This window comes from Passer montanus, unplaced genomic scaffold (genome assembly GCF_014805655.1).
Source record: "Passer montanus isolate IOZ18808 unplaced genomic scaffold, ASM1480565v1 scaffold53, whole genome shotgun sequence".
Classification (NCBI taxonomy): domain Eukaryota; kingdom Metazoa; phylum Chordata; class Aves; order Passeriformes; family Passeridae; genus Passer; species Passer montanus.
This window is the reverse complement of record NW_024370263.1, coordinates 7,966,747-7,991,554: the sequence shown is the minus strand read 5'-3', so window position 1 is coordinate 7,991,554 and position 24,808 is coordinate 7,966,747. Positions and strand designations below refer to the sequence as shown.

Sequence of the window (24,808 nt, the reverse complement as noted above, 5' to 3'; positions counted from 1 at the left end):
TTGGGGCTCACAGGGGCTGTGCCAGGGCACCTTTGGGGCTCACAGGGGCTGTGCCAGGGCACCTTTGGGGCTCACAGGGGCTGTGCCAGGGCACCTTTGGGGCTCACAGGGGCTGTGCCAGGGCACCTTTGGGGCTCACAGGGGCTGTGCCAGGGCAGGTTTGGGGCTCACAGGGGCTGTGCCAGGGCACCTTTGGGGCTCACAGAGGTTGCGCCAGGGCAGCTGCGGGCTCACAGGCGGCTGCAGTGTCGCGGGTGTCCCCAGCCCCTGGCGGGCACGTTCCCGGGCACACACCGTGTCTGGCGGGCAGCACTGCCCGGGCTGCCGGCACCGCTCCGCTGGAGAGGCTGTATTTTGGTTTTGTAGGCATTGCTGGGGCTGGGTGACGCTCTGAGAGGTGCACAGCTCCCCCCTGGCTGTGGGAACACGGGGAGAAGGCAGAGCCGTGCGTTGGCTGCCCGTGGCGGTGGGGGATGCCCGTGCAGGGGCAGCGGTGCCAGCCCGGGGGCTGCGGGGCTGCTCTGCCGGGCACCAGGGAGCCATTGCCTCCAAAGGAGCTGCACACTCGAATTGAGCCCGTAAATGTAACTCCCCCAGCACTCTTAAAAGTTAGGTGCAGTAATCATGGGTTTTTCAACTGAGCAATGTAAAGTTGAAAACGAGCTGCAAAATGTGTTTAAAAAGCTCTATTTTCTAAGTGATTAGCTCTCACTAAATCTGTGTGGCAGCATGTGATCAGTAACAAGCCCAGCTCTATTAGAATACTCTTATTTATGACTGACCAATATAGACTCAGCTGTCATCACTTCACTCTTACAATCTGTTTTCTAAATAAAATCACAACTTAACCATATGCTTGACAGAATTATGTAGCAGCTTTAGTGTGTTTATTTTTCGCTCTGCTGTATACATCAGTCCACGCTCGGTTTGAAAGTCTGTTCTTTATTGCTGTTGTAAACTCAGCTGGGCCATTCATGCCCCGTGGGTATTCAGAGAACAGGCATTCAGTCAGATTTGTCCAACGATGCTGCCGAGGAGGCAGCGTGCAGAATCCTTGAGAGGTGCATTGCCCTTCCTTCACAACAATTACTGTTTAAAGGGTTGAGATTTAGAGAAAATTGTTTGATGTACCTGTCTCTTTTTCCCCTCTCATTGGCAATCAATATTTCTTACAGGATGAATCAGGAGCAAGTTGTTCAGATGTTGGGCTTCTCTTTGGTTTGGCCAGCATAAAAACAGGCTGGGTCCCTGTGCCACAATCGTTTAATCTGTGGAGAATGTTATCAGCTGATTGGGGGAATTAAAACCTGGCCAGCTGCCCTAGAGCTCAGCAAGTGACCAGTAAATCTTTGGGTTCCCAGGGAAAGGTGGGCCTGAAGTCAAAAACCAGACATCACCAGAGAGGGAAGACAAATGTGTGTATTTCAGTCCCAATAAATTGGACTTTGGTACATGTCAGAATTGCTCTGTATTCCTTCGGAGCTGAAAAGTGCAGCTATTAAGCCAAAAGAAGTGATTGCCTGAAATCCTAATATAGGCTGGGGAGAGGGAAATGGTGCTGCAGCCAGGTAGAAAATGACACCTCGTGGTGTGCCATGTGCCAGTCACCCCCGCACCTGGCAAACGGAGCCGAGAGGGGAGAGCAGCTGCACGCAGCCGGATCCCGGGGGGCTGGCAGCGAGCGGCTCGCCTTGGGGGTTATTTGGGGGCTTGGCTGGTTTTGCTTTCCAGTTCACGGCTGGTGCTTTCAGATGCATTCCAGCACCTCCTGGCCTTGCAGCCAGACCCAGCGTTTATGGCTCTCAGTGCTGAGGAGCTGGGTTGGCAGAAGGTAAATCTGTGTGGGGAGTGCAGTGGGATTCACACGGGACTCTGTGGGGCTGAATGCTCTCAGTGAAAGGGCCACGAGCTGATGGCTCTGCTTGGCAGGGCCAGCGTTTGCAGGCAGGGAGGAACTGGATACACAGGCTTTTCTTAGTACGTCAATACCTCTTTTTAAAATGAGAAATATTTTCAAATATTTCAACATCATTTAGAAAAATGTATGAATGTGTACCCTGCTGTTTGACAGACACAACTTGGAAAATGTTACTGACTATAGCACTCTTCTTCAGAATTAGTCTGCAGTATGAACCTCAACAACAAATCAGGCTAAGTGGCGCCTGAGTTCATCAAATACATCACAGCAGCACAAATAAACACCATACCGGAAATCCTTGGAATCCCCAAAACCTTCTACTTATGCATCAGAATTAAATTAGTCACATACCTGTTGTGTTATGATACTAAGACATGGTGGCTTTGAAGCACAACTCAAGTCTAGAGGAGTTCTGCTTAGTGATAGAGAATTTAAAAATAGGTTTATAAAGGGAAAGATTAATTTGGTGAAGTGACAATAATTTGGAATAACAAAATGCTTATCCATAATAGATAGTGCCATCTCCTCTCTGTTCCTTTGTGTACCCTGAGTCCGCCCCGCTTTTTATCTTATGTAAATGATGAAGTACCTTGTGCTGTCAGAAGTTGCACTTATCTTTACTAAGCGCTAATTAGTAACTACATGGCAGAGTCCTGTTTTTAATGATCTGGAAACAATGCGGGTGGGGTTGGACAGTAGTGTTAGAGCAGGTCCTTGTCTCTGCCGTGCCAGCTGCAGACAGCCCGGGAGTCCTCCAGGGGATGCAGGGCCCCAAGAGCTCCTGGGGCTCGGGACAGACAGATCTGCCCGGGGAAGGAGCTGCGGCAGGGCAGGGGCAGATCTGGGCAGGCAGCTGAGCTCGGCCAGAGCAAATCTCAGCACAGCTTTTGTTCTGCCGAGAGGATTTTGGGGAGCTGTAGTCCCTTCAGAAAGGTGACAGATGTGGTACCTCTCAGGGTTTAAAAGTACAGGGTGCCTCCCGTTTCCATGGGAAATTTAAAAGATCAATCATAAACCTTTGGTTTTGAGAAGATTTGTTAAATTGTTCAGAAGTTTTATGAAAACAAAGTATGTTCTGGATGTAATATGGCTTATTTTGAGGTTTATTATGGATGCTGAAAGTGTTCCCAACCTTGAATAAATCATATCACATATTTTTTAAGTACCTGTCTAGGAATCCTGAACTGAGAAATAGACATAATAAATAATTTATTGTGCAGACCAGGAGCAAATATGTATATTACACCTTATGATTTCCAAACACATCTTGCTGAGCAAAGCCACATGGTTTAAAACAGCTTAGCAATATTCCCCAGTGTCTCAAAATCAACTTCTGAGCTATCCCGAGTGAAATCCAGGGGCAGTTCCAGCAACAGCAGTGGCAGCTTTGCAATCCAGCGCTCCCCAGTTCTGTTGTGCCAGTCCTGGAGCTGATTTTGGGAGGTGCTGCTTTCACATCAGCTCCCAGATGTTTGAAGAAGCTCCCACTTGTGTCATTGGCAACAGCTAAAATTTCTGATAGGAATTCTAAGTAGGCCAGAAAGAAATTAATGGACTGAAGTTCCTTGATTATAAATAAATGTCTTTATTGGATGAATGCTGAGAGGAAGAGACCAAGAAGGAGGCAAATGATGATCAGGGACTGGAGATAGAACGGGGAGCTCCTCAGGGACAGAAGTAAGAATGAAGTTTGCAAATTTCTGGGCAGGGAAGAACATGCAAAAGTGAGAGTTTTCTATGTTTGAGGAAATGGGATTTGGATAGTCCCTGAAAAACTACAAAGGAATGCTTTACAGAACTTGAGGGTTGGTATAAAACTGAGCAAACCTCATGGGAGCAGGGCTTCCATCTGATGCATGGCTCCTGTGTGCCAGGACAGGAGACCTGCGGGTGTGTTTCTGGGCATGGCCTCGGCCAGGCCCTGTTGGCATTGCTTTTCCAGGATGGCACAGATGATTTCTTCTCTCTGAAAATATTTCTTTTCAAGAAGTGGGTGGCCAGTCTGTTTCTGGGCATGGCCTCGGCCAGGCCTGTTGGCATTGCTTTCCCAGGATGGCACAGATGATTTCTTCTCTCTGAAAATATTTCTTTTCAAGAAGCAGCACAGAAGTGCCCTTTTCCTCAGAGCCTTGCTGGCACCTTGCTTTTTTGATGTTGCTGTCACTCGCTTGGCACGGCGCGGGATATGATCCCAGTTCTCTGTTTCTCTCCAAAAGTGAGTGATGCTATTGTTACAGGAACGTGGCAGATTGAGGATAGCAGAGCTCATTTCCTCCTCCTCCCGTTCCAGCTGAGGGGGAGCTCTCTGCCATGGTGCCATCAAAAGCCCAGCGGTGTCAGGGGAGCAGGGTGAGGGTGCAGCAATTCCAGCAGCTCTCACATGCCCTCCCCAGGCTGATGGGCTCTCCCTGTAACTGTTGGCTCGGTGAAACCTCCTCTGTGACCTTTGGAGTACAGCAGCTGATGGGACTTGCAGTGTCTTTGCTTTCAAAGTGACTTCACAGAACATGAAACTTGTGAGAAGAACATTTAAAGTCTCTTGCTGGAATGAATTCTGATCTGACTTATACCCAATTTCATTCAAATCAGACAGTGCAGATGAGAGCTGGCAATTTGCATAGACACAGTAATTTGGAGAGGGCGTGCAGAAGAGCTTTTTAAAATCCACATGGAGTTCATGTCCTCAGTCTCTGAGCATGGGTAAAATTGAGGAAATTCTGAACTCTAAGTCATTTTTTTTCCCTCTGACTCTCTTGTTTGCTCAAGTCCAATTATTCAGAACCAAAATATCCTATTATATCATGGACTAAACAGGCACACTTTGCAGCTGTGTTGGGAAATGAATGAACATTTGAAAATGTGACTCTCATATTGCTGTATTATCATTAGTTTGAGTATGCGCTGCAAATAACATTTTGAAGACCAGGTTTCCTTTTGACTTTGAAGGAGACATATGAATTATTGAAATAATGAGCTAAAGTCTTATTTTAAATTGCATTCTGTTACTTGAATTGATATTTTGCTATAAATTTCTGTTTTGTCTAATATTGCATTTAGCCATCTTTGATTTTCAGCAGGTAATAGTCTTTTCCTCATCACCACTATCAGCAGCAGCTTCAGTTTGAATGAATTCCCTGTTCTGAGCACATCCCAAGGCAGTGCCGTGGCACTGATCAGGCAGTGCATGACCAGATGTGATAATGCCTCTGATAAGGAGCAGCACGCCCAGTGACCCACTTTCCCCATGTCATCCAGCTCTGCTGCAAGGGCAAGCCTGAGGAGCATCTGACAGCAGGTATTCACTGCAGCTGCCCCTGCAGAGCTGCTGCTGCAGGCAGGGCTTCCTGGCAGCCCAGGGCTGTCCATGGCTCTGCTCCCTTCAGCTGGGTTTCCCGGGCAGTGGGATGAAGTTCATCCCTGTGCTGCTGCAGAACACACACACGAGCAGTGACGGCTCTGTCAGAAACTGCTTCCTAGAGGGAAGGTCTTCCAATTAGCCTTCAGGAGGGCCTGTCACATTTATTTTTTCTACTTTTCTTTTTCAATGTATCATTTTGGTAAATCTCCTCTAGCAGTCACTCCCAGACTACCAGGAGGATATTTCTGGAAGAGGAAAAATTTCTTTATTTAGCAGAAGACCTTGGGGCTGATTTATTGCCCTCTGTACCCCAGCCCTGGTGGCTCTGCCCCGTGCAGGGGATGGTGCTGGTGTGGCACAGGTGTGCCAGTGTGCCCATGGCAGCACAGCCTCTGCTCCCACAGCACAGCATGACAGGCAGGAAAGCCTCTCCAAGGGCAGCTGCTCCCACACTCCCCATCCCTGGACTGAACAGAGCAGGGTGGGACTTCAGTGACTGCTGGATTTAAGCTGGTTTTCCCCTAATTAGCCCTGTTAGAACAAGTAGCTCTCATGGATGATTTCAATATTAGCAAATAGGGATTCCTAAAACACATTAGGGGGTTTTTGTCACTGAGATATGGCTGAATTACAGGCTTTGCCATGGATTTTATACAATCCTAATGGACTGTAATCCTTGTAATACGACAGGTTGGTGACAGAGATTACTAAAATATTTATCCCTGGCATCTTTCCTTTTTAATACATTTGTTTTCTCTCTCTTAAGTGAAAGCAATACATTGACAGCAAACTAGAGGTATTTCATCAGCCTCTTATCAGCAGCCAGCACTAAAGCCAACAGGAAAGGTTGGGGGTTTTGAATAACATTTATTGCACAGTGTTTTCTGTATGTCCTGACAAAGTTCCAAGAGCACCTTTGTAGCCACACAGAGCAGACTGATGCTTGCTTTTTCCAACTTAGAGCAGCTTGTGCTGAAACATCTGTGTTCCCCCAGCCCCACATGCCCACATTTCACCTTCTGCAGCTCTGCATTGTCACCTCGGGGTCCCCAGCCTTGGGGCTCTGTCTCCCCAGCCCAGCACGCTGATGAGGAACAGATTTAAATCCAGATTTAACCACTGCACTGGGCTGGGAGTCCCTCCCCAGCCCCTTCCAGGGCCGGTTGTTTTTGTGGCTGGTTTTGCTCTTTGCTGGGAGCACGGGTGTCATGTCACCAGCAGTCTGCTGGCGGTGGGGCTGTGATGACAGGGGCTGCTGTTTAATTAGTGTCTCTCTAAAGTGCCTCGAGCTGGGGCTGCTGTTCAAAGGCCTCTCAGAGCCACCTTTGGAGTGGGCTTGGAACTGAGCTTCAGAGGGAGCTCCCTGGAAGGAATCAGCGTGCAAAACGCTCCAAAGTGCTAATTTCACTGTGAGATGGATTCTTCATTGCCCTGTTTGTTGATTCATCCTTTGCCTCTCTGCAATTTGGGAATAAAACAGTGATTTTCAGAGCCATGGCACTGTGTGCACGTTTTGTCCAAGAGAAATTCCAGCTGCAGCTGGGAGAACGTTCTTTGTGAAGCAGATGTTGCCTTTCCCCGTCTTAAACTCATTAAAAACCCCAAATCCACTCCTGCAGTGAAGAGGTGAGAGTGCTGTCGGTAGCCACATCAGCACAGTGTTAGCTTCCGTCTGTCCTTTTAGAAAGCTGCAGTTGTTTTGTAGGTTTTTCAATATCTTGAGTTTTAAGCCAGGTATCAAAGTGCCAGGTTTGTTCTGGCAGCCTGAGCAGCCGTGCTGTGGCACTGGGCACAGGGGTGGCTGATGAGAGCAGAGCTCACTGGATGGCCAGAGCTGGGGCTTGCAGACAAATCCCCAGGCAGACCATGGCTCAGAGAGGAGGATTCAGCTGTTCAGGCCTCTGCTGCTGCTGGCCTCTCATTTGGGAAAGTGGGGTTTGATGGGTGGTACCCGAGACTGGCTCACATTCCTTGGGCTTTGAAACAACGAGGGGAGAGGCACTGTTTGAAAAATTTACAATTTAAGTTACTTTCCAGGCCTGCTTTTCTGCAGTTTTTCTCTCTCTGTCGTGTTTTTTTCAGCCTCATGTTTCATCACTGTCACCACTTCATCATCCAGCCATTGTGGTGATGTTTCAGTTGCCTGCTGAAACAGCTTTTATTCTCTAGTGGTTTTTGTCCCATGAGCTGGCAGCCAGGGATGCAGCCTTTTGTCTTTCAAAACAGCTGTCTAGTGGTCACTTCTTCCTGGAGAATTTTAAAAAGTAGCAAATTAAGACAATGTTTTTGGCTATTGGGCTTTTGCTGCAGGAGTAAAAAATGTCAGTCCTTGCCACAAGTAACATTCCTGCGTGTGTGCTCATTAAAACTTTTAAAACCCTCTATTTTCAATAGAGCAAATTGGTGCCTAAAATTTTGATGCAGTAAACCTGGTGTCCAAGGCTACAAGGTTTTAATACAAAAGAGCAGAAATATTCATGTGCACTTGAATTCTTGCTCAGTCCATGTTTTACGTTCCCATATTCTGTTTCATGGTGTTTAACTTGGATGATGGACAGTGGTGAAGGACAGTGGGGTTCTCACCCATTTGAATCCCACAGGAGGGTCCTTGGAACAACTCTGCTGGGACAAGAAGCCTCTCACTCCTTCTCATCTTTCTTACACTGAAATGCACAAATAGAATAAAGCACTCCAAGGATATGCATGAAGTGTGAGGCTGAGACATGTAGTTATTATTTTTTCAGGATTTATGTGTGGAGGGATTACCAGCTGCCTTTGTGCTCCTGCACAGTAGCTCTTCTTGGAGAGCAATCAACAGGGAGGGCTTTGTGTTACTCCAAAGGATCTCTTCTGCTTGTTTGGATCAGCCAAGCCTTTTCCTATGGCTCTTCCAAGATGAAAATCATGACCATAACTGTGCTCTGGCATGCACTGGAGTTAACTGCTGCAGCTGGATACTGACATTAAGGGCACAGGATAATTTTGAGCAGTGTCATTTTTGTATTAATTGAGTTCCCTTCTGCATCAGTGGCTTCATTGAGCTGTTAGGCTTTGCCTGCAGCAGAACTCCTTGCTGCTATTTAGCAAATGTTGCTTTGGTGGCCACTCGTGCAGATGACACAAAGGTGGTTAAATGTGGCACTGTAAGAGCTGTAGTGTCCAGCCTGGATTTTATGTATACAACAAAAATTCCTATTTGATTTATTCAGTGAATATCTATTTTATGCCAACAGCAACTTTGGAGCAATGCAGGTTATTTTCGTCTATTGAAGAATCTGCACCCTTTGTTTATACACTTCTTTCCTTTCTCTTTGTGCAGCCCTGGTGCTGCAAACCTTAAGTAATGCCATCAGGAATCAGTGGAGCTGCTCCCAGGAGGGAGGAAAGGTCTTTGCAGAAAAGGCTTTTCAGGCTCAGGATTTTTGCAGCAGACTGCTCCATGGATTTCTGTCCCTCAGATGCTGTTCTTTGAACATCTGACATGCGTGTCATTGAGTGAAGGACAGGCACAGCACGCATGGATCCGTGGGCTTTGGTTTTGGCCAAGCTGATGTAACCGTCCAGCTGCTGTCACCTCCTGCAGGGAGCTGCACACAGCCATGGATGAGAGAATTCCTGGGAAAGAGAACTAAGCATTCACCATTTCTGTGATGTCCAGGAGATGATTTTATCTGCAGCTGTGAGAAGTTGCTAGGGAACAGAGCTAACTCATTTTGCTGATGGCTCTTCGTTAGTGGAGCAATGTTCCTTCCGCTCTCAGCGCTGCTGCCGCCTCCTTCTGCATGAGGATGTGACTTGGAAATGCCTCAGAACCGTCCTGCTGCTGGAGTCTGAAAGGAGCTTCTTAGCAAAGAGCATTTTCCAGGTCACGTCCAGCAGCAGCCCGTTCAGCAGCAGTGCTGGGGCTCCCAGGTGTCCCTGCAGGTCTGGGGGGCAGCTTCAGTGTGGGGCCCTGGGGGGATTATTGGGCTCACAGAGCTTCCCTGGGTTCCGTCCCTTCAGCAGAGGACAGGAACATTTCTGGAGGCTCTTGATGTTGTCTCTGGCTGCTGATACATTTTTGGCTCAGCTGGAAGCACTTGTCTTAAGATGCACAGTCCTTGTCACTGAGCATCAGGGAGCTGGGGTAGTGGCTGCTTGAGGAGTCAGAATTCCTGTGGTTTTGATTGCTAGCAACATCCCTCCTTTCCAGGCTTGTGAAAAGGTCATTGGCCACGCCATGACTCTGAGGGACTATCTGCATCCCTCAAAAAATTGCCTTATTGTGTGACCTCAGAACAAGAGGCCCTGTAGCAGGCGCTGCTTTTGAGAGAAAACCAAAGAACTGGTTTGACCAACCCCATTGCTCCTTGGTCTGTATAGAGAATATCAAGGTCTGTTCCTATTTCTGCAACTTTTTGGAAGACTCATGGGCCACAATTCACCAGTTTTTTCTTCCTTTTTCTGTGCTCAATGTTTTCAGCCAGCTCAAGTGAATCATAAGAATTCCCCCACTTGTTGCTTTCCCACTCAGCATAAATGTATATGTGCACACATAAACACAGAGAGAAGGGTCCTGAGCTCTTTGGAAACGCTTTGTTCTGTTCTCTCTCCTCCTCCATGTGCAGTGGAGGGCTGGTAATGCACAGGGCACTCAGCCCTGGGCTGCAGGGCTCTCTGGGGCTGTCCAACGCAGCCTCCTCCTGTGCTGCTTGTGCTGTGCTGGCTCTTTCAGAATATGGTTTTCACCTGTGAAATGGGGCAGATGGCACTTTGTTTTCACTGCACAGAGTGCCCAGTACTGTGCTTTGTTTTTCTCTTTCCTTAAATCTAAGTCTAATTTTAAAAAATTGCTGGTTGCACAAGCTGTGCTGTTAGCAGCTTTGCTGCTGTTTGGCCAGGAATAAAAGGGATGTGCTGCATTGTTTGCTTTCTTACAAGCAATTTAGAAAGATTTCAGACCCTACATATTATTTTTTGCATTTATTTTGGAAACAGTACTTTGAAGCAGTCCACAGGGCTCCCAACCACTTTAAATCAGCAGGCAGCACTGTTTGTCTTTGCCTTTCATTTTTGTTAGCAAACACCTTCCTGCACAGCCTTGAATACAGAAATGCTCTGCTGTGCTCTGGCTGCTCATGGTGCCCAGGGCTCTGTCCTGCAGGGGAAGGTGCTGGGGAGGGCATCTCCTCCTCCTCCTCCTCCTGCAGCATCCTGGAGAGCCCAGAGATGCAGGCAGCACGAGGGGCACAGCCAGGCTGTGGGCATGGGCAGCCACGAGGCTGGTGGAAACCTGTTCTGGCCTTTCTGCCACCTTGGGAGCCCCAGGATGAGTCCTGCTGGGGCATGAGCGCTGTCCTTAGCTTGAATGTCTCTGGAGGTCTGCTGCCTGAGCTTCATCTAACTCAGGGTCTTTCTGCAGAAAGATCTAGCTCTGCTGCCCACTGAGGATGTGGCCCTCTGAGCCTTGTTTGGTGAGTAAATGGAGGTCAGAGCTGCACACTGTATTTGTTTCTGCTTTAAATTGATTTGTATGCATCCTTTCCTTTTGGCTCTCCAGAGATGTGTGTGTTTTACATCTTGCAAAACATGTTCTTAACAAGGACCTTGTTTGAAAGGCACAGGAATAAAATCTGAATGTGTCTTGTGTGCATGTATGCAGATACCTGCACCTGTGTGCACCCACACAAACTTCAGCCACAACAGGCAATTTTTGGCAACCCATGAGATATACATTACAGACAAATCTATTTTATTTAACTCCTGGTATGCGCAATACAGCTTCTGAAGCCCAGATAGTTCTTGTGCCCTTTCACTAATTAAATTTCATTATAAATCCACCTGGGCTATGTTTTTGTAATATCTCCGTTTGAATGGCGGTGGCTTGGTGGCTGTGTGGAGTGGCTTTTCCTCCTGAAATGTTAATTAGGTGGAGAATATGTTATGCTTTGGAAAAGCTGCATTGCAAACCCATAGATAAACAGATTGATTTAATTTTAATCTGCTTTCATGGTGATGCATAATGATAACTGGTTTCTGTCTCACAGGGCTGAAAACCACAGACCTTAATAAGAGTTTGTGGGTATATCATACAGCTTTAAATGGCTTCTGTTGTGCTAGACCGCTCTCCATAAATTATTCTAACTCCATCAGCATCTCAGGGACTCCCCATTCTCTTCTGCTGTGGATTTTCAATCAGTGCAACTATTAGTGTAATCTGAAGAAACTTGGAGGTATCTGCTCTGAAAACAACTGCCAACACTGGTTTGTACATCAAGTATTCAATGGGGAGAGCAGAACCAAAAAAAGCCTTGCAGAAGCCAGCTCTGCAGATCAGATCACAGCATCCAAATCCTACCTTCTATGAGCCATGCCAAAATTAATTATGGAATTAAAGCCAGACATTCAGATGGTATGAAGTGTCTTACTGCATGGCCTGTTTTTTGTGATTTCCCTTTCCTGCTGAACTGAGAAAGGTGCACTTCACTTCAGCCAGTTCCAGAACAGTTGGTTTAAACGGGCTCTTCCAAAACACAATTTCCTCCATTGAAAGAGTTTCAGCTTTAGAGGTTTGTTCCTGATGGGGAAATAATTTTTGGGTTTAATGGTCTGAATTTCTTCAGGGGTTTGTGGTAGATACAGATCCAGAAAGCCTTTGTGTGCTTGGTTTTCATGTGCTCACAGCAAATATGCCTTGAGTCTGACACAGATGGGCTGAGTTGTGCCTGTTTTCTCAATGACAGACACGTTTTATTTTTGACTGATGTTCAAAGAGCCTCTTTCGGGCTCAAATTCTGTCCTATATTAGCTTCAGCCATAAAAAGCAATGAAACTGCAGAGGGAGGCAAAAGAAGAGTATGACCTCAAAGTGCATAAATTTAGCATCACCCCAATCTGTACATAAAACTGGAAATGGAAATGCTGGGAACACAAATCCCAGCCAGCCCTCCTGGTGCTGTGGAATGGTTAATTTGGTCTCATCTACTGAGGGTTCTCACATGGGAATAGATTTTGGCCCAAGGATGGTTTTTTGGGAGACTGGAAAGACAAAGGGCTGGATTACCTCTGGTTTTTGTTTTCACTGTGAGTCTTGGCCTCCTGCTTTGCCCTCTCACTGTTGAGTCTGGTGAGCTTTCCAACATTCCTCATTCCCATTCCAGTGCTGTTCTTGAGGTTACCAACTTCTCTGGCATTCACAAACCTGCTATCCCATACTGCCTTCAATTCTGGCCCTCCAGAATTTAAAAGAAACTCTGTTCTGAAGCAAAGCCAGAACATTTGTTGCTGTTTTCCAGTGTTTTGTGATATTTTTGTGCATTTGAATATGATTCTTTGAGCACAGAGGCCTCAGGGAGGGGAGGAGGTTGTGTGCAGGCAGTGAAACATCAGGATGTAAATGTCATGCTGAAGTGTTCTGGTATCAAAACGGCCTCATTTAAGGAACATACAGCTCCAGCCTGACCTCAGATCCTGCAGAGATGTCTGCATTTAATGTACCACAGCATTAACAGGATCACTCTGCACGCACTTGCCAGCAGGAGACAGCTCCCAGGGAGCTCTGTGAGTGCATCCACGGCTTAGTCATGCCACAGCTGCTGTCTCACTCTTGGGTCCCGTGGTAGCACCTGGCCCCACACCACCTGATCTCAAGCATGACATTTCATTCTGGTCTTCAGGAAGACCCTGAGGAGGTCTGCCAGCCCCTGCTGCGTGTCTGGAGGGTGGCTGGGTTTGTCCTTCAGCCCCTTCCAGGCTCGGGGAGTACAGACAAGGTGTTTCCACTTCAGGAGCAGCAGTTTGTTCTTGGATCTAGCGGGGGTGTTTCTGGAAGGAGCCTGTGGAGGAGCCCCCCATGGCATTGTCCCCAGCACAAATGGGCAATGAGAGATGCAGGGCTGGCAATGCCTGCAGGGTTTGTGCAGGAGTATTCTGCTGCTGGCTCACATCAGTGTGTTTGGCTTCCCAGTGACTGAAAACTGCCCCGATTCCTTTGTTTCATGCCATGAGAAGCTGTGGTCAGGTCCATTTCTGCTCACATCTTGCTTGTCTTTGGTTTGAAATGGGTGGTGGGGGAAAGCCTCTCCCCACCCCTCCTGCTCCCATCCCTGCTGCCCAAAGGAGGATCTTGGCAGAGGGAAGGCTGCCATCCTGCCCTGCTCTGCTCTCTCTCCATTGCTGGGTTAAGGCCAGGCTCTGGGCAGGAAGAAGCACTGCAGATAAACAGAAATAGAAGCCCCTTCTAGTTATTTCTGAGATGCTTCGGGGAGATGCAGTGACAAGGCAATCTCCGAGGCCACTGTGATGTCTGGTAGGTGCCTAGGAGCTCTCAAAAGTGCCCCCTCTGCACACAATTTATCTGCCACCTTCTCATCGCTGCTGGTGACAAGATGACAAGCAGCGGTAGCAGGGTGTTAACAGGCTCCCTTTTCTCTTTCTCCTTTGATGTTGAAAGTAGCTCTCTTTCTCAGAAGGACCATGAAAGGTTCCCACAGATCTTTGCCCCGAGCACTTACAGTAATGAAAAGCTAACTTCAGTGTCACGGCTCTGAAGCATCTTTATTTAGAGCTGTTTAGGGGTCGGATTGCCTGTTTATTTGTACCGTGTTGGAAAGGGGGGTGATGCTTGTGTGCTGCCAGCAGGGCACGCTCTGAGTGACATGGGCAGGGGAGCCTGGCCTGGGCAGGGTGTGCATGCCCATCCCGGGCAGGGTGTCTGTGCCCATCCCGGGCAGGCTGTCCGTGCCCATCCCAGCCCGGGCAGGGTGTCTGTGCCCATCCCGGCCTGGGCAGGGTGTCTGTGCCCATCCCATCCTGGGCAGGGTGTCTGTGCCCATCCCATCCTGGGCAGGGTGTCTGTGCCCATCCCATCCTGGGCAGGGTGTCTGTGCCCATCCCATCCCGGGCAGGGTGTCTGTGCCCATCCCAGCCCAGGCAGGGTGTCTGTGCCCATCCCGGGCAGGGTGTCCGTGCCCATCCCGGGCAGGGTGTCTGTGCCCATCCCATCCTGGGCAGGCTGTCCGGGCTCAGGAGTGGCACGGGCTGGAAGCTGAGCCCCAGTGGTTGTGAACTGCAGGGACTGGAGGTGCCAAAGCAGCCCCTGTGATAAATGAGAGAGAAGGCTGCCTGCATTTAATTGGAGTTGCAGCCTCTTCCATCAGCAGAGTAAACAGTGTTCAGCGGGTCAGGGGCAGGATTGGGAATCGCTATCTTTATGCACTTAGGTAATGCATTTCCTTGATTTCAGCTGTGATGTATTGATTCTGGGAGTTCCTTCTGTGCTTTTTCTTTGCTTCTCCCTTCCCCTGACTTGTACCCTGTCGGCACTGACGAGTGTTCAGGGATGTGGACTCCCAAGGGCTTTGTTTGCCGTGATTGATTTGGTGCGAGGGGTGAGCAGCTCAGGAGCCTGGGTAACTGATGTGAGCAGTGATCCAGGGGTAAATAACAGCCAGGAAGGTGCTTGGCTGGATGGGCTCTTGTTTGAAAAGAAACAACAACCCAAAACCAGCCACAATTCAAATGTTTATGGCCTTCCTTTCCTCCTCTCCACCAAGCAGACCAAAGTTGAAGTGATGGGCACAAAACACTCCAAGGACTCCCCTTGCTGCAGCTCAGCCTCGGGGTTCTGAGCAAACTTACAACGAGTTTTACTCAGACTGTTAACTGAGAGCAAACAGGTGCAAGAGCTTTGCTGTGCAGGATTTGGTGTGCTGCAATTGAGACATCCTGGAACAGAGAGGCTGCCTGAGCCCTGGGAGCAGCTGAGGGGTCAAACCCTGGCACAGCCAGGCCATCCCAAGCTGCTCAGTGGCCACCAAGTCACTGAGCTCTGGCAGCAGTCAGCGCTCTCACCTCAGGTGGCTTCAGCTTCAGCTGGTGCCAGAAAACACCTTCAGGTGTTACTGACCCTGCTTCACCCAGGTCAGTTTTGGTAATTGTAACGTGCTGCTGCCACTGTAAATGGAGTGAATAAAATTCTGCAATTGCCCAACAGTGAAAAACACGGCACTGAGACACACTGGAGGCAAAACATTTCCTGGGATCGAGGATTGGAAGTTTCTGTGCTAATTATAGAAGTATATTAATCTGATTCCTCAAAATGAGTTCCTAACCTCTAATTCTGTAGAAAGCAGCAAACTTGTGTTACTGTTTTCAGTAAAATCAGGGGATTGGAGCATTTCACAGATGACTAAATGAGACTTATCTCTTCTGAGAAATCCTGATCCATAGACTGCATTTACCCCAAGGCTCTGCATTTCTTTTGAAGCATTAGAAATCAGTACAGGATGGCAGTTTGTCATTGGAGAAAGTGAATATCAAGGATAAACAAACTCAGCTTGTCCTGCTGATTGTGTGTCCATTTTTCCTATAGTTTGTAAAACTTTTTACAATAAAGAATGAATTTTGTTCAATTTTCAGTGTGTGTCTGTTTGCTGAGCAGTTCTGAGACCCTGCACAGCTTTCCAGTTGCAGTACAGTAGTGCAGGTGTGCCAGCTGAGCAGGGTAGACCCTGCTATGGTCTTAGGCTGTTTTCCTTGACTCCATGCCAGTTTAGTTAATAAAATGTATAAAAACACAGTTGCAGCCAACACAATGCACTGGTACAGAGCTGAGGGGCCCAGCTGGCAGCAGCAGCTCCAGGCTGTGTGAGTGAAAGCAGCCCTCACTCACAGCTGGGAGGGCTGGACATCAGCTCAGCTTCATCCAGCCTGGGACTGGGTCACCCAAATCCCACGGTGACATTCGAGCTACAGCTGCTGTGCCAGAGCTCCGGGGTGGGGATGAGCTCCTCAGTCACAGCCAGACAACTGCACAGCACCTGAGCCAGCCAAATCTCCCAAATCATTTTCTGTCACTGCTCTGGGCTGGTGCCCAGCAGTTTTCCTTCCTTGAGGTGGAGCAGGAAGGCAGGACCAGATGCCAGTCCCTAGGAATGGCTGAAGACACGTGCTGAGAAATGTTTCAGCCAGGTTGTGTGGCCTCTTTGTACCTTCCTCTCTGAGCCATCAGGGATGGAGTTTAATTTCCATCCTTTGACCACTGATCTCGTGTCCTGAGGGATGTCTGCTCTAGCAGCAGTGACTGCACCTGCTTAAAATTCATTTTGTCAAATTAGCATAGGAGAACTTGCACAAAAATTGGCAGCCTCCCTGTATTTGTTCTTCCAGGTGTGCTAAGGAAATTGCAGCCACTGCTATTGAGTTAGTGCTGAAAGAAAGGAGATTTAATCCTTTTTGTTCAAGACAGTTGAAGGAATCCTTTGGCTTTTTATTCTGAAAACATCTGTGTGGATCTTGTCCTTCAAAGACTTCCTGAGCAATTTCATGCGGGGGCAGAGCTGACAGTGCTTTCTGCTGCTGTTTGCTTCTCTGCGTGGCAGCAGCTGCTCAGACAAAAACCTCACCTACCTTTGGGGGTTTCTGCCCAGAACTGAGGACTTGCCATGGCACTGAATGCATTTTGTGTATGAGATTTTAAGCAAATATAATTAAACTGTCATTTCCTGGCACCTCATGAGGCTTGACCACAATGGACTTCTTGTAAACACATTCAGGAACCAGAAGTGAACAGCACCAGGGACTCCTCGTTCAGTAATTTGGCCAACATTATATTTATACCTGTGGGGTAATTCTGTAGTGCCTGAGGTAGAAATTTTGGAAAAGAGAGAGACAGAATTAAAGAATGCCACACCTGATGAGAGGAATTGAAACAGATATTTGAAAGTGCATCTCTCTCCATATAAAGTCCCTCTTCTCCCCTTGTGGTTAATAACTTGTAGTTTTTATTCTGGTTATTCTTTCACCATGCAACCATAATAGAAGTATTATGCTAGCATGTGAGAACTAGAAAGTGCCTCTGAACAGGAGCCAGTCCAGTCTGCCATATGGCTTTTGCTGTTGTTTAACCTCTGATACATGGAAACAGAGCTCCAGAGAAATCAGTTGCTTTAGCAAAAATAAGAATTTTAAAAAATAAGTGTTTTTAAGTTCAGGGATTACAGGAGAATTAAACCCAACAATATTAAAAGAAAATGTTGTGGACCCAAAAAGATGATGAAAATAAGAGCAAAGATAAGGATTGTCATCCTTATCCAATGTAAGAGTAATCCAGAGAGGGAGGAGAGAAAGGGTGGATTTTGTTTGTAACGAGGCTTAGCAATGGCTCTTCACTCCCTTGTTTTTACACCAGAAATGGTACTTTGTGCTCCAGTACAAGAACTTGCAGCCAGGAGAGAGCCTTAACATGCCCAGAGTGTGGGTAAGGGAGGAGCAGGAGCGAGGAGCCTGCTCCAGAGCACACCTCCCCTTCAATCCAGCTATGACTGGAGCTGTAATTACCATCACTTCAATCAGATTTCTGTCTTGATACAATTTCTTCAAAATATGAAAGTCTTAATTAATTCTCTCATCTCCTTTCCTTGTCCTGCTGTTGAACTCTTAATGAGCGGTGGCATTTTCTGTGGGGCAGTAATGAGAACGTGATGATGCAATAAGCACTAGATTGAGCTGCTGTTCGTGTCTGATGGGTGAAATGTCTGCTTGTTTCCCTAGGGCCAAGGTGAAGAGAGGCGTGAACGTGGTCGGGGTGAGAGGCAGCAGCCCTCAGCTGTGGGACGTGCGAGAGAGCGAGGCTCAGCCCGGGAGGCACGCGCCGGCTGTGGTGGTGTGCCACAGGAGATCTGCTGCTCAGAGCAGGTGGGCACGCCAGCAGCCTTGCTTTTTGACTCACGGCTGTTTTCAGTGCATTTTAATGATTTTAATACCTTTTCCTATGGTGCATGAGGAAATGCTTTTGGAAGAGCTGTGTCTTTGTCTTGTACTCATTGCTCAATCCACCACGCAAATGTTACTGAGTCCTGGTCCTCAAAGGACCTGAAAACTACCAGAAAATACTGCTGTCACCAATTATCTGGAAGAACTTATTTCATGTCTTCGAGTTTGGTTGTGGCTAGTTTAATTTTTCTTAAATTATCTTCATATGGCTGTTTGTGGTGGAGTTTTTAGGTTTGCCTTATTAATTTTACTTGGAGTTTTCTTGCTTGGTTGGGTCCCTTTCCTTTCTTTGTTGGGTTTTTTCCTTGTTTTTGTTTTGGTCATTAGTGCCTGTATGATAATGATGTTGAAGGTGAGATTTATATGAATTTTTGTTCTGCAGAAGGAAATAGATTTTCTGTTTTCCACTCCCATTCTGCAACATTGACCTGCCTTTAAATGCCTTCATCTGGCAGGTGGATGTTGATTTTTTAATCACAACTCTTGTTTAATGAATACATTTTTATATAATGTGCTGCTGCTTCTTCTTCATTTCTTCTGTCAGATTCCTTAAAATCCCCCTTCAAAGCTATTGGAAGAAAGGATGAATATTTTCATTGACAGAAATGGGCATTGGATCAAAATCAGAGATTATTTCAGCGATGAGTTTTCCATCACACTTTATCTTGTTGGGCCCATAGAGTGCATTTGCCTGATTTCTCTTCCTCAGCAGGAAAATGTAAAGCAGCCTCATGGGGAAATTGAATCTTGGCAACTGAACTTCCCCTCACTATTCATCATCCAGTGGCAATCCTTGAAAATGACCCCTGGTACACAAAAAATAAATTACTATGTCATCTTTCATGTAGTGGTTGTGGATTCTGGGTGCTTGCACATGCTGAGTATAAACATTGCTGGATGTTTATTGAAAGAAAACTGAGGTTTTACACAGATTTTACTGGAAAGAAAACCCAGGGAGGAGAAGGTGCACGTGTGCCTCTCCTGTAACTCCTCGTTGGATTTGCTCCATCGAGTTGCCAGCTGAGATTTTCTGGTTTTCTAACTTCTGAGAACTTCTTCTCAGAAAGTGCAAAGTATTTGCAATGCATTACCCAGTGTATTGTTTTCCTCATTAAATTTAGTTGGATCTGTTTAGCTGTGCATTTGAAGAAGCAAGATCAAGCATTACATGGGGAGAGAGCACATTACATGTGCTCTACAGTTTTTGGGAAATAATTTTATCCTTATCTAGAAATGTTTAATGTCACCAAATAGGTACACTGGGTCACAGTTAAATATTGATGTCCCTTACCAAATTTTTGGCCTCTATAGTTAATTTAAAAATTACAGAAACTCTGTTTGCATATTCTTTAATTTCTCCTAAAAGCAGAGGTCTGATCACAGGGATGCAAAGGTGGCAATGTTAATTAACTGCAGATTCAGTACCTTTGTGTTCCTGATAGTTTTACATGGATCAGAAAATAGTGTTAATAAAGCTAACTCAGTGTGACAAGTGTAATTTCACGGCTTAAGGAGGCACTTGTGCAAGTGACAACCCAGAGCAGAATGCCAGAGCGTTCCCTGCTCGGGGTTTGAAATATATCCGTCATTTTGTTTGGAGAGGTTCTGGCACCGGCAGCTTATCGTAACAGGATTAACATATAAATATTATCACAGCCAGCAGGCTGTTTTCAGATGAATATTAACAGCAAATATTATGATTCTGTCTGGGAATAACTAATTAAGCCCATCTGTCAAATGTGATTTGAAGTTCTCGTGCCTTGCTTATTATGGGCTTGCGACAGCGTTCCAGATTAATGGTGAAGCAATTAGAAAGTTCTCCCAATTCTTCTGATTTCCTTCTCTGGCAGTAATAATTTCATAACACTCGAAATCCTGACCCAGGAGATTATTGGATGGGTTTACTGCTGGTAGCATCTGCACAGCACTGCTGCTGGTGCCCATGAAGCACCGATCTCCCACCCCTCTCCTCAAGCAGATGACCAAACAAGCGAAGAGAAAATGGTGTGGGGATAAACAGTGGTCAGAAATGGGCCTGGGGAGACCTTCAAGCACTGACTGAGTCTGGGAGGTGCATCCTAATCTGTGCCCTGGGAGCTGGCTGGTTTTATTGTTGTGGATTCCTAATGAGGTGAGGTTCAGGGTCCGGCATTTCCCAAATGTTTTCTTGGCTCAGTGCTGTTCCTCACCTTACCCGAAATGGGGATCTCTGCTGTGCCAGTGGTGACTGAGAGGAGGAACAAGCAGGTCAAGGTCTGGATCCTGCCTGTCTTGCCCTGTGATTGCTGTTGGGCTGGCAGTGCCGGGTGGGATGGGCTGGAAAATCCTTGGGGTGGCTGAAGGTGAAGATTTATTGGGGTTTCCTCACTGCAGAACACAACTGACAGCACTTCCCTATGGTCTGATGGGATAGTGATGGGTGTCATGGTCCTCTTACAATATGCTGTTCATGTTTATATTTTGGGTAGAAATGTTGTTATTCCCATCCCATTGCTGTGCTCTGTGCCTGTGGCAGGAATGAAGCCACTGATTCTGTCACATACAAAACAATTACAGACGAGGCTCGGCCGTCTCTGAGCAGAACCTTAATGACCATTTCCTGCCTTAGCACCAAAAGTATTTCAGTTATATAACGGATAATTTGCTCAGCAATTTCCTTTCCCCCTTTCTGGAAATGTAGCAAGGACAGCATTTGTTTTGATACTTTTCCTCCTCAGTTCTGCAGTACTGAAGGAGCTGCTGGTTTGTGCTGCCTGAAACCAGATGCTGCTGTCAGAGAAACTGATTTTCAGTTTGAACTACAAGTGGCTAAATCAGTTTGTGAGAACGTGAACACAGTGAGAGACAGTAACAGGATTTCCCAGGCTATATTCTTCATTTGCTCCTGCATTTATTCCTCATTTGTTCATGGTACTGTATTTCAGTGCTTAATTTTCTTAACACTTCTATAACTGAAGAAATTAACTTGATATTAAATAACAACAGGGGACAGGAAAATGTAAGCCAACATTGCCTTTGATTGTCTGCACAATATTTTCTTTCTATTGCATTTATGCCATTGTCCTTAGTGCCCTGTTTCTCTCATTTTCAGTGCAGTTATTAAACATTTTCATGTTGTAAAAGCAGTGAGCTTGTTGCACGTGCCAGCACATTTGATGGACTCCCAAGAGTGCTGTAGTCCTAAAACACTTCTGAAGCCAACAAGAGCAACAAATTTAACATAAATAACAGCCTAATGGCCACAATAATTACACTCTGTCTCTTGCTGGTGTTCATCAAAATGCTTCATAAAAGTAGTTTAATGTGTTAGATCACCATTAATTTTTTTCCTTGCTCCCATGTGCTCACATGACTTTGTCACCTAGAAATGAATTATTGCTGGGAAAGAGAAATTTCTGCTCTAAAATGAGAGAAAAGGACGTGTGATGCAGTAAAAAAAAATCCCCTTGTATTTGTCACATCCCATCCTGTGGGAATCACGTGAGCTTCATTTTGTCAAGATGAAATAAAAGCAAGAAAGAGATTGAGAAATCAGACTTTCGGAATGGAGTATTCTCAAGAGTGATGTTTCCAGAGCTGGCCAGGCCCAGTGGGTGAAGGGCTGGGCTGGGCTGGGTGTTTGGGGATTCTAGTGGCAACCCAGGGCATTGTTTGTTTATGTGGATTCTAAGCAAAAAAATATTTCTCCTATTCATTTTTTAATGAATACCTGGTTTTATTATGGAGGGAAATAGGAGGGAAGGGAGAAAGGTGACACTTTATGTGGTTGCAGAATTGCTTTCTGAGAATAATTATTCAGCCCTAAAAATTGTCTGTTCACTCAGCATTGCTGGTGCTGATGTAATACATGAGGATATCTGTTGTTGGGCAGGTAGAACATGTTCATTTAATTCTGAAACAGCAGGGTTGAACTCCATTTCTGCTTCTGAGACGTGGGTAATGATCAGCTGCAAACATATTTACCCTGGGTACTTCCAGAGTTTCGTGCTGTGTACACTTTGGGTTTTTCTGTTTCCTTCCTGTGGTATTAGAAACCTCCAGGCTTCCAGGAGTTTGTCTGTTGTGATCATGTGAAAATACTGAACATCTCAGAAGTCATGTTTACATTGCTCTGTTTGAAGGCAATTAGTCACAAACCTCAGTTTCTCATTTTAAAGCTTAAATGTGCCCTCAGAGAGAGAACCCCTTGAGATGCTGAGGGAAAATAAATTTGTCTGAACCAAGCCTCAGTGCATTATTATTTTACATGCTGACCCACTTTTTCAATTTTTTTAAAAAGAAAACTATTTTATTTAGCAAGAAATGCAGAATCTTTCTTGAAATCATTCTACTCAATGCTAATACACTAGAAGAAATGTCTATGGTTATCATCTGGGATCAAATGGAAAGGAAAGAGGCGAAATAATAACCAATTATTAGATAAAGGCATTATTGGCCAACTTTTTCACCACCTGTTGGTTTGAGACTCGTTCATTTTCAGAAAGCCCTTCTAAGGCGGGGGATGGCCCTTGGCACCTTGGAGGGGCCCTGCTGTGTGTCTGACATTCTCGTGGAGCAGGTGACCCAGGGAATTGCAGCTCCAAGGGCAGGGATGGTTCCCTTTAATTCAGCTGAGTCTCGGGCTCTCCTCGGAGAGCAATTCCTGTTCCTTTGGTGCTGAGAGGATGCTGCTGGAAGTGGGGAAGGTGAGAATCAGCACTGCCTTTTGGAGCTGTTAAAGAAAATAAATTCCCTCATTCAGGGATTATCCTTTTGAAATAGCAGCCTGTCACTTCTGTGGTGCCCCAGATGTGCAGATTTCCTGGGACTGGAGCCCTTGGAGCAGAGCTGGGATCAGCGTGGGAGCTGTGCTGGCTCCACACCCAGGAGGGCTGGGGCTCCCATTGCACCTCTGGGAATCATGATATAATTCATGAGTACGTACAGGACACTGGTAAAGATGCCGTGTTCCTTTCAGAGGCTTTGCAGTAGTCTCATTTCCCTTGGCCATTGTTACGTTTGGCTCTGCTTTAGTGGCAGTGTGTTCCAGGAGGGAAATGAGTGCAGGGAACAATGACACACAGTGGGGGCTGCAGACTGGTGTCCTCAGGGCCAGTGGCCACTCCCTGGCTGTCACCACCTCCAGCACAGCTCTGGAGTCCTCCTCTGGACATCCAGAAACCCTGGGAGGAAATCCTGTATGCTCTGCACTGTCACAGCTGCAGACAACCTGGAGAAGTGTTCCTTAATTTGAGCTGGAGCAGTTCCACGTTCCCATATGGCAGCATCAGGGTAACCAAGCCCAGCTCAGCCAGCTGTGGCCTCAGGGCACAGCTTGGAACAGAGCAGTTCTGGCTGCTTGGAAGGAGGATGGATTTCATTTCCTGGCCCAGTGCCTCTGAAAGCATGTTACCCCTTTGTATTTTTGGATTAAATCTTACTGGGTTTTACTTCACGTATAGAAATAGTCCTGGAAGGCAGGGATCCATGGGCACTTCCAGGCTGGGGCTCCCAGAGGATGCAGAAATGGAACCCAGAGCAGGTTCTCCACATTCCCTTGTTCGTGAGCCCAGCTAGGAGCACAAGAAGAGGTGTGCTGGCCCCACAGCCGTCACTGGGCTGGCTCAGCTGGGGCTGGGGCTGGAGCTGAGGAGTCCTGGGAGGAGTTCAGACGATCCCTGTGCTCACATGTGAGGGGCCATTTCCTGATGCTCTCATGGGAGTGCTCAGAGCTTCACTTTTGGCGTTTCAGGAGGTTCTGGAGACAGAGCTGTGCTGTGCTGTAATCAGGCCTGTTCTCCCTGAGTTACCCACGCAGTCCTGTGGGTACAAGGAGGTTCTGCAGCACCGTGCTCAGCCTCAGCAGCTGCGAGGAGCTCCCAGGGCCTCTTGTGAAGGCACTGCAGCTCTGCAAGTAATAGATCTGCAAACAGGAACTAACGTTAGGGGCTGAATCCCCTTTCACTGAGAGCTCTTGGCATGAAGAACTGGGAGTCAGATAATTGCAGGGAAACAACCTAAGGTGAAGGAGTTTGCTGACAGAAGTCAGTTACAGAAAAGGCAGGCAGTTCATGGATATGCTGGGAATTTTGTCCTCTCCTCCTGGGTGATGTGCAGGTGTTCTGGGGGTGTTGCTGTCACCTCCCTTGCAGAGCAGAGGTCCTTTCTGCCTGGTGTTGAAGTAGCTAAAGGATATTTCCAATACTCTGGATAACCTCATTCGTATTTAGTGTCTGTATTTTTACCCTGGTATTACCCAGTGTAATAAATACAATTTTAAACTTGAGAAAGAATTATTTCCCTTAAGAACCTTCAGGATTCATCATTGTTATGCTTGCTCTGTGTTTGTGGTACTTAGCACTGTAGTTCTTAAACCTTTAGTAGCCCAGGGGCTCAAAATAACAATTCCAGTGGGACAAAACCAGTTTGCTTTCTATTACAAAAGAAACAGCAAGTGAGTAATCTCCTGTCTATTAAAAAATTTAATATTAAATGCAAAAGTGTGTCTTGTGAAAATATCTCTAATTCTGCTGTTGATTTTCTTTTCCCCTTGGAGGAAATCTTGTAAGAAGTAATACTAATTACTGAGAGAGTTGGAAAGTTGAGTGGATGACTTAAAATATGAGCTGAGGCTAAAAATATTCCTGTTGCTCTTGAGACATGGGAATTCCCATGATTTGGATGAAGAAATCAGTCTGTCACATCTGAATCAACACACGAGCAAGTGTGGGCCAGAAGGTTGAGGGAATTATGTAACACAGCCTGGCATCCTTCTAATCAAAAACCAATCCTAAATAAAT

General features: G+C 46.6%; 1 protein-coding gene across 3 annotated transcripts in view; it reads left to right on the top strand.

Annotated features, from left to right (window-relative positions):
• The window catches only part of TMEM132D (transmembrane protein 132D), a 184,317-nt gene that overhangs the window by 56,895 nt on the left and 102,614 nt on the right, over nt 1-24,808 (top strand). For all 3 annotated transcript variants that reach the window (XM_039724849.1, XM_039724850.1, XM_039724848.1), the window contains exon 3: nt 17,808-17,951. In XM_039724849.1, coding sequence (XP_039580783.1) covers nt 17,808-17,951 — 144 coding nt within the window. The remainder of the gene's footprint in view (nt 1-17,807; nt 17,952-24,808) is intronic.